A 12,597-nucleotide genomic window follows, 5' to 3' on the forward strand; every position below is an offset into this window, starting at 1 on the left:
TTTTATGTGTTATTTCTAAAACTTACTAAAAACTAAGGTATTATTTGTAAAATGCCAACCCTCTAAAATTAAATTGAACCTCAAATGTTATTGGTAATATATATTTTTTTATGGTATATTTGTTATATATTTTAAACGTATACTCCCTTCAATTTTTCGCATGCTATATTTTTAAAATAAATTGTATTTATATTTATTTATTATTTTAAAAGTTTAAGACAATATTAATCATATTTCATTGTTATATCTTTAATACAAATTAAAGAGTAATTAATTAATTAATTAATAATAATAATAGAAAGGTATAATAAAAATCATATGGTAAATTTATTAAAAACTAAAACATTAAATATATTTTTCAATTCCAACATTAACTTTTTGATGTGATAAATAAAAATAAATAGAAGAAATAGTTTATTTAAATTGATAGATCAAATTATGGTATTTATTATTTGTATTTCTAAATTAAATTTTGAATTATTAAATATCTACAAATACTTATAATATATTTTGCCACTAAATATTAAAGAAGGTTATGATTTCTCTAAGGTAGAGTGCATGTTAAATATAAATTAAATTATAATTATTTACTAAAAAGAATTAAAATTATGATAAAATACAAGCACATGTATGATTAAATATAAGGTTATGAAACTATTAATTTTGAATTAATAATTACAATCATACTTTATTCTCTAAAATAAGGAGGCATATTTTAAAAGAGAAAAATTAATAATGACGATGAGGATGGAAGGAGATTTGCCATGTTCCCTTGACATTCATATAGTGATACGATTAGCACCCATTATTTATTTAGTAAGTAACTTTGACTTGTAAATTTTGATTAGACATTACCTCTTTCCCCTGGCAACGAGCGCTGACCCAAGCATTCAACCTAAGAGTCTAAGAAAGTAGTGTCCAGCTTGCATGCCGGGTTCCAAGCAAAGCCCTTAACCTGAATCAATCAAACACATGAAAGAGCATTTAGTTATAAATATATGCATCCTCGTAGAGAGTTGCACATGAACATGTAATCCAACATTGTCTACTTTTGAAGTTTACTCACAATGTTCCCCATTCGACTTACTTTGCTCCTGTGTTTTCTATTTCATCATTTTCATAGCATCACATCTCACACAGACAAAGCTTCCCTTCTCTCTTTCAAATCCCAGGTCATTGACCCAAAAAATGTTCTATCAAACTGGTCTTCAGATTCCAATCACTGTACCTGGTTCGGTGTCACATGCTCCAAAGTTGGAAATAGGGTCCAATCTCTGACTCTACCAGGACTAGGCCTCTCTGGCAAAGTACCCTCTCAACTCTCCAACCTCACTTACCTACACTCACTTGACCTTTCAAACAACAGTTTTCATGGCCAAATTCCCTTCGAGTTAAGCCATCTCTCACTTCTTAATGTCCTTAAAATACCTTTAAACAATCTAAGTGGTACACTGCCACAACAATTGGGTCATCTCCACCGTCTTCAAAGTTTAGACTTGTCAGTCAATAATCTCACCGGAAAAATCCCTCCATCATTTGGCAATCTCTTCTCTCTTAAGGATCTTGCCTTGGCAAGAAACAGTTTTGTGGGTGAGATTCCAAGTGAACTTGGTAATCTTCACAATCTTTCTCAACTTCAACTCTCAGAAAACAACTTCACTGGCGAGTTTCCCACTTCTATCTTTAACATCTCGTCCTTAGTTTACTTATCCGTGACAAAGAACAATCTATCAGGCAAGTTGCCACAAAATTTTGGTCATGCACTTCCAAATTTACAGAATCTTTCTCTGGCAAACAATAGGTTTGAAGGAGTGATTCCTAGTTCCATATCCAACGCCTCACATCTTAAATACATTGACCTTGCTAAAAATTATTTTCACGGGTCAATACCTCTATTCAAAAACTTGAGAAACCTTACCCGCCTGATTCTTGGTGAAAATTTTTTTTCTTCTACCACCTCATTGAATTTCCAATTCTTTGATTCCCTTAGAAACTCCACCCAATTGCAAATTCTCATGATCCATAACAACTATCTGGCTGGGGAACTTCCAAGATCAGTTGCCAATCTCTCTAGCAATCTCCAACAATTTTGTGTTGCTAACAATTGGCTAAATGGTAGCATTCCTCAAGGACTGAAGAGGCTTCAAAATCTCATATCCTTGTCTTTTGAAAACAATAATTTCACTGGAGAGTTACCAGCAGAAATAGGAGCACTGCGTAAGCTGCAACGGCTATTGATATACAACAATAGTTTATCTGGTGAAATTCCTGACATTTTTGGCAATTTCACAAATTTGGATATACTTGCAATGGGAATCAACCAGTTCTCAGGTAGAATTCCCTCAAGTATTGGACAATGCAAGAGATTAACTTCTCTTTACCTGCAAATGAATAGGCTCGGTGGGACCCTACCGAAGGAAATTTTTCAGCTTTCTGGGTTAATAAGCTTGAACTTAGAAGGAAACTCTCTGCATGGTTCGGTTCCTCATGAAATCAGCACCATGACTCAGCTTCAGTTCATGTTTATTTCTGACAACCAGTTGTCAGGGAACATTCCTAGGGAAATAGAGGACTGTTCCAGCTTGAAGTTTCTTGAGATGGCAAGAAACAAATTCAATGGCTCAATCCCAACTAATATAGGGAATATACAGTCCCTTGATACTTTGGACCTATCATCGAACAGTCTCACTGGCCCTATTCCTCAAAGTTTAGAGAAGCTCAAGTATCTGCAGACACTGAATTTGTCTTTCAACCATTTGGAAGGAAAGGTTCCAGGTGTTTTTGTGAACATTACCAAGTTTGATCTTCGAGGTAACAACCAACTATGTAGCCTTAACAAGGAAATTGTGCACAAGTTTGGCGTACTCCTATGTTTTGTTGGTAGAAAGAAAAGAAAGATTTTACCCACTATCATACTTGCAGTAATTGGTGCTGTTGCTTTGTGCATTTCAATTCTCTTTCTATTTTGGATAATGATGTCTCAAAAGAAGAAGAGAAAAACCAGTTTGTCATCTGCACCTCTCAGAGGGTACCCTCAGAATATTTCCTATGGTGATATTCTGATTGCTACGAACAACTTTGCAGCTGAAAACTTGATTGGCAAAGGAGGCTTTGGATCAGTGTACAAGGGTTTGTTCAGCTTCAGCACTGGTGAAACCACTACCCTCGCTGTCAAAGTCCTGGACCTGCAACAAAGCAAAGCTTCTCAGAGTTTTAATGCTGAATGTGAAGCCTTGAAAAATATTAGGCACCGAAACCTAGTGAAAGTTATCACTTCTTGTTCCAGTGCTGATTACAAGGGAGAGGAATTTAAGGCCCTTGTTATGCAATTCATGCCCAATGGTAACTTGGACGTGAGTTTACACCCCAGAGATGATGAATCAGGATCTTCTCTAACCTTGTTGCAAAGATTGAACATTGCCATTGATGTGGCTTCTGCCATAGACTACTTGCACCATGACTGTGAACCCCCAGTAGTACATTGTGATCTGAAACCTGCCAATGTCCTACTAGATGAAAATATGGTTGCACATGTAGCAGACTTTGGATTGGCAAGGTTTCTTTCTCAAAATCCTTCCGAGAAACAAAGTAGCACTTTGGGACTGAAGGGATCAATAGGTTACATTGCCCCAGGTACACACCATTGCTTACTAATCAAATATGACTTCATAATTTTGTATTTTCTTGTTTTGAAGTTGTTACTTATGTAAAGTGTATAAATATACACAGTTACACATTTCATATATATAATATGGTTGTTCTCTAATATTGGGGTGATATGTTTCAGAATATGGTCTAGGAGGCAAGGCTTCAACCCATGGTGATGTATACAGTTTTGGTATCCTACTGTTAGAGTTGTTCATGGCCAAAAGACCAACTGATGAAACGTTCAAAGAAGGATTAAGCCTTAACAAATTTGTCTCAGCCGTGGATGAGAATCAAGTGCTTAAGGTTGCTGATAGAAGGCTTATTAATGATTATGAATATTCCACACAAAATTCGAGCATTGATTGTCACAGCGGTGACTTTGGTGGCAACCATTTTAATAATGGAAACATGAATTGGATGCGCAAAGCTGAGGAGTGCATAGTTGCTGTGATAAGGGTGGGCTTGTGTTGCACAGCACAACGGCCCAAAGATCGATGGAGCATGAGAGAGGCCTCAACAAAATTGCAGGGAATTAGGCGGTCTATGCTGGGCTTTTGAAGCTGCTCTTATGCTCAGCTGCTATTATACAAACCTTAAGTAATATATAAAATTTTTCTCTGGTCTTTTATAACTTGTTAGTCCTATATATTAAACAGTTTCTTTGAGTAATTTGTCCCTTTTAAAAAAAAAAGTGTGTATTTGTGATTACTAGTCATAGGATACAGTGGAAATTAGAGCAGATAAAGAAGATGGAAATTAGAACTATTTTTCATAGAATGAAGAAAATTAGAGAAGGATGTTACACTTGTTCTGCTCACATATTGTTTTTATGTGAAGATGGGGCTTGTTTGTTTAAAAGCTAGAAAAATAATTATTGTGTTTTTTTATTATTATGAAAAACAGATGTTTCAAACAAAAATTATTATTTAGATTAATGTATACGCTTCTCTTAATTGTATTTAACGGATTAAAAACAGTTTTAATAAATTTAAACCGCAACGGACATTTAATTTCATAATTAGTAGTTTTAGTTTGCTATTTTGCTTCCAAACTTGTTCGTAATCACCCAAATTTGTAGCTGATATAGTGATTCAATATATGAATTTAATACTTAAATTACAATCCTCATAAAAACAACATTCACTTTATTACATATTATTGATTGCGATTATGGTGAAGCGCACGTCACTTATGTATTTTGACAACAAAAGTTACAAAACCACAATTCTAATGCAATTAATTGCTCCAAAATTACTAAACATATTAACACAAACTATAAAGAGAGTTTCCTGCCCCAAAACGTAAATTTACGTGTTGAAACTTTCCGAACATGTTATAAACCCGTTTGGCTCCACCGAAGTACGATTCATGTTAAAGGCAATAAATTGTGCAGAAACTAGTCTCGCAAAGGATAACCGATGCAATTTATTTGGCACCCGGGTATCCGTGTATGCAATTCGTTAGCTGGAGCCTTTCCCAAAAAAGCGAAAAAGGATGAGGTGCCACTTTAATTGCACTCTAATTTGACTCAAATGCTTCTTCAATTCTACGCAGTATATATATATACACACTACCGAACATATCAACCTATAAGAATTGTTGGATCTTAATTTATAGTTCGAGTACTAATTAGTATGATTGTATTAATTGACGCTAAAGAAAGTTATTTACCGGATACTTATGTTGAAAAGATGTAGTTTTATTTTTGTGTCACTTATACTCTTTAAATTTATTTCCTTTTTTCATTTATAGCTTATATTTAAATTATTATTTTTATCGCCACATTATTGTTAGTGATCTTTAATCTCTGGCAAAAAAATATTATATTTAATATATGATAATGATTATTCATTTATTATCTAAAAAGGTACGTGAAAAGTTTAAAGAAAAGCAACCAAGTTCTAATGTATTCGGATATGTCATCAATTTTACAAGCAAAATTTCCGTGACTCAAAAGTGATGCTTTAACAAAACTTTTTTTTAAAATCTATGGTGCATTTTGATTTCACCCAAAATATATTTTTTATGTACCAGAATTCCATCCAAATAATTCAGTGGAAGCTCAAAATAAAATGTGTAGATATGTTAATACTTGATATTTTTGTAGAGAGAGAACAGTGAAAGAGGTTAGCGGTTGACATAGTCAAAGTTAGATGTATGTCTTTTCCGACAACTTGGGTCAGGACCACACAAGAAACAACCCCATGGCATTCATTTGGGGGTAGAGATAAGTAACATCGTGACGTTTCCATGAAGGTAGAATTTAAAGCTGCAAAGTCTTTTCTCACATAAACAGAAACACTGATTGTCCATCAGAGTTTTTTAGTATATAACAAAAGCCCTCAACAATATAGGCTATACGGCCTATAGCTATCCGAATCCCAGCACAGTTGGCTAGATATGCAAGCAAAACAAGATTACAGAATTCTACTACCCCAATTTAAATGAACTGAAGTAGTAGTAGAAAGGTGTTAATTAATTTACATTTGATTGAAACCTTAGCAAGGGCATTTCAGAATTGGCCCTTGATGATGCAATTGTTGGGCTGCTATTGCTACTACTATCAGACAATGAAGCAAGTGTCTTTTGCAAGACCCCAGATGGAGATGACACCATTGTTCCCAAAGGGCTGTTAGATTCAACATGTGTTATGACTGGTGAAGACGGATTGGAGGTGGTCTCATTGGTAGCAGTGACAGTGCTTGGCCTTAGAACTTCAGCTAGAGGACCCCCAGGTGTTGAAGTTGAAGCCACCCAAGGTGCTGTTGGGTTGAGCCAGTTTGAGAGAGAGATTTTGGTGTCATTGTGTGCGTTTGCATCAGGCTCCATTAGGCCTAAACCCATTTCAATTGTACCCATGTCTTCATGCACAGCAGTACCACCACCCATTGATAGATCAAGAGAAGAGAGGGATAGTTTACCAATTGATGCAGCACAGTTCTTGTTGTTGCTGTTGGCATTGCTTTCACCTGTTTCTGTGTTTGACCAAGCATCAATGAAACCCCTTGGTTTCTCTGATTGGAAACTTTCCATGGGAACAACTAGAGGGTTAAGGAACAAAGGGAGGCTTCTGTTCTGTTGATCCAGTCCAGAACTATACAGCGCAAATGAATTCAAATACTGAGGGTGGGTGTTATGACAGGAACTCTCACTGCTCATTCCAACTTTGTTATGCATCAAAGACTGCCATTCTGAATCAGAGGCTCCTAGAGAAATGGGATCTCCATTCAACATCCAGTCCAAACCCCTTCACATTCAATTCACCAAATCAGTAACAATTACCGTAGTGAAGTTTTGCACAAAACAACAGCAAAAAGCATTTCCTCTGCCACTCAAATCAAGAATAAAGAACTATAAATGCAAACAATGTCATGTCACAGAAACCAATAAACCATCAGCTAGACTAACCTTATAGAACCTAAAAATGTTTTTTTTTTTTTAACAGATACGAATTAAAAGAAAATAGCAGTTTATCTACAGGCAGTGAACTTCAATAGAGGACATTTTTTTAGCTTTATTAGCTTGCTTTTCTTTTTGTTTTAGACTAACCAAAAAGAGGTCCATGATGGCAAAACATGGCAGGGAAGAAGGAGGAATCAGAACACTAACCGAAACAGAAACATAGTAAACTCAAAACTCTGAACTCACCTTGGTTCCTCATTTGAAGAAACAGAAGCCACGGAGCCAAAGTTTGCAGCTTTGACACCAAAGTTATGAAGAGAGAGGGAAGATTCAAGGTACGGCTGAGTGGTAGGAGGCGCAAGATAATGGGATGAAGATGCATCTTTTCTTGTTGAAGGGTTCGAAATAGCCACAGTAACACCAGCTGTAGGAAAAGGATTACAATCATGGCGAGGCCTCTTGATTTGGAGGTTGTTATTGTTGTTGCTGCTGAGGGTGTTGGTGATGGTGTTGGTGTGAACTTCCACAGGCTTTCTTGAACGGGGACGGCCTCTATGCATATGGCGCTCACAATACTTGTGGTTAGGGGCAACATCCCTTGAACATCTCCATTTTTTACCATCTGTTCTCCTGCACCTACCTGGCTCTGGGTCAGTGCTGCTTGCTAATCTCAGATTGAAACCACCATCCACTGCTCATAAGAGAGAAAAATATAAAACAAATGGGGGATGCAAAATTCAAGACACGGTGAAAGGAAAGCAACACATCGATAAGGCCACGGTGATTTGAACAACAAAAGGTGAAATCTTTGAGACAAATACAAAAATTGGTCGAGAGAGAGGGCAGGCAAAGAGGTAAAGACACAAACTTTTGAAGTGGAATGGACTAAAAAGTTAGAAAAGGCAAAGGAACATGTTGTCTTCTCTGTTTGTGTGTGCAAGAAGTATGATAACTAGTAATCACTTATTAATTAACATCCACAAGAAAGCAAAGTGTCATTACTGCAAGGATAGCGAGGAGTGGTTGTGACTGAAGAAGGTAAGAGTAGATCAGGTGGAACAGGAACAGAAGCCATCATGTACTTGAATATCATAGCTTGTCTTTCAAGCTCCTTCCATTGTGCACTTGTGAAAGGAAACCCCAACGAAGCCGCCATCCCACCTGCTGTTAAACACAACCAAGATACAAGCATGTTTGTTCAGACTCTTACACACAACTGTTCTCCTCTTATTCTCTCTCTCTCTCTCTCTCTCTCTCTCTCTCTCTTCTGACCCATCTTAACCTTCTTCTGCTTTTAATTTTTTTCAATTGAAAAGATGCAATCTTTGGGTCATACTATTAGTGGGAAACTAGAAATAATAATAATTAATTATAAGTGAAACACAGTAATTAAAAGAAGAACCTGAGGATTTGAAGGTGGAGGTAGCAGAAGTGTTAGCAGAAGTGTGAAAAGGCTGCAAAGGTCTTACAGGTGCTGCAGCAGCACCACAGCCACCATCAATAGCAGGACCAAGAACAGAAGCATCACTAACAAGGTTTATATGATTAGTAAAAGACATGTAAGTCGTGGGACCATCGCCATCACCAGCACAGGAATCATTATCAAAGGGTGACAATGGACGGTGGTGATGATTATGATGCACCATCATCATCATCATCTTATTAGGCAATGCTTCAGAATCCTGCACCTTCACGTCCAACCCAAGAACACTACTCCCACTAGCGTTGTTGTTGCTGCTACTTTTTTTAACATCTTCCTTGTGTGAAACGCCAAATTCACCCATAACTCATACGCTAATTAAAGGAAACCACTTTCCCATCAATATTAATAATTAAAAAAAAAAAGGAATCACCCACCAAACTTTTGAACTAAGGGAGAAGGAGAAAGTGGTGTTTGTGTTTATCTATTATCTCTGTCTAACAGTAATGTAACAACATGGTATCCCTCTAGTGCCAGGTGTTGTTATGGAGGAATAGTGAGGTTGATGTGGGATTTATGATTGAGTTATGGGTTGCCGCCATTCTCGGCCTTTGCTTTGCTTCCATGCTTCCAACATTCGCACCACACGCTAGCAGACAAATTAGCGAAAAGGTGACCCGTTTTTGTTTCTTTTCTTTCACCCTTTCTCTCTCTTGTCCATTTTTATCTTTCATCATTATTGTGGTATCTATCACTTTCTGCATGTAATGCTAACCCGGCTCCAGATACTCTTATCTTACATCTAGTTTACTAGCACGGAACATAACACACCATTTCCCTTGTAACGCCCACCGTTTTCGTTGTCACTCAAAACTCTGTTTATTCGATTTTCTATGGATGCTTACATAATCAATTTCACCTATATAATGTTGAGAGATATTAATGGAAGGAGAGGGTTGTTAGTGAGAAAAAAAACTATATATTTTTTGTATATTTGTGAAATTGTTATATTAACGTATAAAATTGTTATGTTATATATTTGTGAAGAATATCATGTGATATGTGTAAGAATTGAGTGTATAGTAGTAGGACACGAGTAAATTCCAAAGTTACAGTTTTACATTCCAATTTCCAAATATATATAAGAAGGATTCAATGGGGTAGGGGAGCAATCTCCGAGATTCTTGCTGTCAATGCCATTCTCCCCCTCCCCTTATCAAAATAAACATTTTGGTAGAGCTAGGTGAGGTTGTTTGACTTCTCAATTAATTATTTCGTTCTTGACATACTAGCATGGAGACATGTGATAGTCACATGGGAACTTTTTTCTTGGGGTTGAAGGTTCTTATGAACTAGAACTAGATAATGTTAGCTCAGTGTGTGAAAGTGTTTTGATTTTGAGCATGGTAGATTATATGTGATGGAGACTTATGGGCACAGCATAAAGAATTAACATTTGTCATGGCCATGTTGTTGTTGCTGATCATGACAAGATCAAAGCCATTAATATATTAATACTAAGACAGGAGTAGTTAGTGTTTCGAATTTGAAACACTACAGGGCTTTAAGCATATTTACAATTAATGTAAAACAAATTAAAGAACCTATATTGCCAAAATGTTAGTCCTCTCCGAGAAGTCCCTTTTATCTTGAATCATTTTGAGCAATAACGGAGGAAAGAAATTAAATACAATCATGCACCGCCAAACTTGTATTTAATGCCGTTCCAGTGACCTTGTACCATGGTACTTTGCTTTTAGCATGCGTTTGGATCGCGATACGTTGAGCTATTTAATTTTACAAAATTAATTTTAATTAAAATCTAGTTTGAAGTAGAATATCTTTTGGAACATAGTTTTTGAAAAATTATTTTTATTTTTATTTTTATTAAATCTCTTTACTAATAATTTATTAATTTAATTTGTCATTCATTTACGTAAGATTGGAGTTAGACTTACATAATTTGATTAAAATGTTATTAAAATGAAGTGAAAATAATGTTAGTTCAAAACATAAACTTGGAACACATCTCTTTAAGATGAATAATGAATACTGGCGTGACCCCATTCAGGTAGGTATGATATAAACTGAAAGGTAAGGCAAGTGGCTATGTTTTTATCTTCTTTAATAATAAAAGTACTTGTCCTAATTTCGGGCACCAAATTTTGTTAAAACACAATGGGTTATTGAGGGGGTTGTTTAGCCATACTGGGTCAAAAGCAAAGGACAATATATGAGGGTGTAGTGGAATGTCCTCCCTTCCCCAGCCAAACCCTTATAATGATGATTCAAGAGCATCACATTTTTAAACTAAATCTTCAATCTTGTCAGTGACATTTCAATGATTTCATCAAACAAGTTGCCCCCACACACTCTCTCCTCTCTAACCATTCTTCAACCCTTCCCCCACCTTGTTCTTCACATTTTAAGGGCTCCTTTGTTTTTAAAATCACATAGAATTATTTTTTATAAATCATTTATTATATTTCCAATCATTTGTCAAACGGACACTAACCCACCTTCGCATAGCTTGTCTTCCTCCTGGCCAGTCATGTAAAATTGCGAGATCCTTATAAAAATAAAAATAAAAATCAACCAACAGAGTTACTTAATATGAAAGTTCTTACACAAAAATAGTTAAAGTAAAGGTAAAACTTAAATTTAATATATATTTTTAGTCTTACTTACTGTAGCATCGTAATAAAGATGTAAATGTCAATACTTGTTATTAAAATAAAATTTAATTTAATTACAAACTATGATTAAAAAACTTGAAATACAAAACGTAAGTTTGGTAAGAGAATGGATGCATGTCGGTAAAAGAGAAAGTGACAAAACGGAACCATCTATTAGTTAGTTTTTCATTAATTGTTTGCAAAAATTAATATTATTTAGGATTTTCATTAAAGAAAATTACCAAAACTTTTTTTTTTACCAAAAGAAGAAACCAAAACGGTGTTTTGCTTTTGTCGTTAGCACTATAAAAAGTACGTTGAAACGAGGATTGCACGATGTGGCATTGGGGTGAGAAGGCGCGTTGGACTAACATCGCAATTAGGAAACTAGAGCGCGTAGGCATGAACCAAATTTGTTGTTCTCTTTATTTTGCTTTTTATATATATAAATAATTTTTCTTGTTTTTTAATGAATTCTTTAATTAAAAATAAATAATTAATATAACAAAATTTGTTATTTAACGATATATCTTTTGATGATACATTTTTAATTAAAAACTACTAAAAAGTAAAGGAAAAAACTAGCACATTTGAATTAATGACTGCCACCCATTATTGTTTTCAGAGCGAAAGTTTATTGCTCAAACTCACGCTATGCGCGTGAATTCACCTTTAGGATATGATCCTCACTTGTACCGTATTTGGTTTGTGAATTAAATCGTGCTTCTACTCAACCAGATAGTAGAGTATCAAAAACTGGCATGTAAACAACCATTAATATAACCTCTATTGGTTTCACCCCTCACTTAAGAGAATTAGTTGGATGCCCACAACGCATATCAAAGTAAATCCCTAATGAATTCCAATTTCCAAATATGAAAATATCTTAATTTGGTAGCGTAAGCACAGACATTACAAAAACTCTCAACTGTCTCGCTATGGGGAATAATCGCAAAGGACATGACTGGGGCCTTTTGGACTGACACTAGGAGAGATACAAGCGCGTACATATATGCATGTGAATAACCCATAGCATTTTCTATTACTGTATTCAACACAAACTTTTATTTATTAGTTTCAAAAAATAGCTAACAAGTACCATAATAAAGAACGATAATGTAAAAAACAAGTGACGAGCAAAATGCCAACGCAGTGAGTCAGAAACTATACTGTATTATTATTATATCAAAGAAAAAAGGACATGATTGAAAATTTTCATAATTAAGATGAATAATGTTTTTCTTTAATTATAATTAACAATTATTGTTGAAGAATAAAGAAAATTTAAATTACCGAAAATAATCCACTATATGACAAATTGAATATTAAAAAAGTAAAAGAATTAATGAGAAAGTGCGGAAGGGAAAAAGGAGAGAGGGTAGACAGCTGTAGAATGCAAGCGCGCTGTCTCCATCAGTACCTGCAATTTGCAAAGTATCGCAGCAACAACTT

At 35.2% G+C, this 12,597-nt stretch overlaps 2 protein-coding genes across 3 annotated transcripts; one reads left to right on the forward strand and one right to left on the reverse strand.

Annotated features, from left to right (window-relative positions):
• Positions 1–1,067: 1,067 nt before the first annotated feature.
• Positions 1,068–4,206, forward strand: LOC113850758 (probable LRR receptor-like serine/threonine-protein kinase At3g47570). The gene is made up of 2 exons (XM_027481305.1): positions 1,068–3,633; positions 3,788–4,206. Exons 1-2 carry the CDS (start codon positions 1,068–1,070, stop codon positions 4,204–4,206), a joined length of 2,985 nt encoding a protein of 994 aa, XP_027337106.1.
• Positions 4,207–5,915: 1,709 nt separating this feature from the next.
• LOC113849038 (growth-regulating factor 7) lies at positions 5,916–9,234 on the reverse strand. 2 transcript variants are annotated; one of them, XM_027478596.1, is made up of 4 exons: positions 8,453–9,234; positions 8,053–8,214; positions 7,297–7,741; positions 5,916–6,895 (listed from the first exon to the last, which is right to left on the reverse strand). In XM_027478596.1, the coding sequence occupies exons 1-4, from the start codon at positions 8,832–8,834 to the stop codon at positions 6,124–6,126; spliced, it is 1,761 nt and encodes a 586-aa protein (XP_027334397.1). In that variant the 5' UTR covers positions 8,835–9,234; the 3' UTR covers positions 5,916–6,123. The 2 variants fall into 2 exon arrangements, with proteins under 2 accessions (XP_027334397.1, XP_027334405.1); XM_027478604.1 differs by having other exon boundaries at positions 5,937–6,895; positions 8,053–8,211; positions 8,453–9,211.
• Between the last annotated feature and the right edge of the window lie 3,363 nt (positions 9,235–12,597).

Source organism: Abrus precatorius, unplaced genomic scaffold (genome assembly GCF_003935025.1).
Source record: "Abrus precatorius isolate BTA unplaced genomic scaffold, Abrus_2018 Scaffold10, whole genome shotgun sequence".
Classification (NCBI taxonomy): domain Eukaryota; kingdom Viridiplantae; phylum Streptophyta; class Magnoliopsida; order Fabales; family Fabaceae; genus Abrus; species Abrus precatorius.

Coding starts and splice junctions, on each gene's coding strand:
- LOC113850758 (XM_027481305.1), top strand. CDS start 1,068: ATGTTCCCCATTCGACTTACTTTGCTCCTGTGTTTTCTATTTCATCAT. Junction 3,634..3,787: donor AATAGGTTACATTGCCCCAG/GTACACACCATT, acceptor GATATGTTTCAG/AATATGGTCTAGGAGGCAAG.
- LOC113849038 (XM_027478596.1), bottom strand. CDS start 8,834: ATGGGTGAATTTGGCGTTTCACACAAGGAAGATGTTAAAAAAAGTAGC. Junction 8,215..8,452: donor CTCCACCTTCAAATCCTCAG/GTTCTTCTTTTA, acceptor TGTGTTTAACAG/CAGGTGGGATGGCGGCTTCG. Junction 6,896..7,296: donor TCTTCAAATGAGGAACCAAG/GTGAGTTCAGAG, acceptor TTGAATGTGAAG/GGGTTTGGACTGGATGTTGA.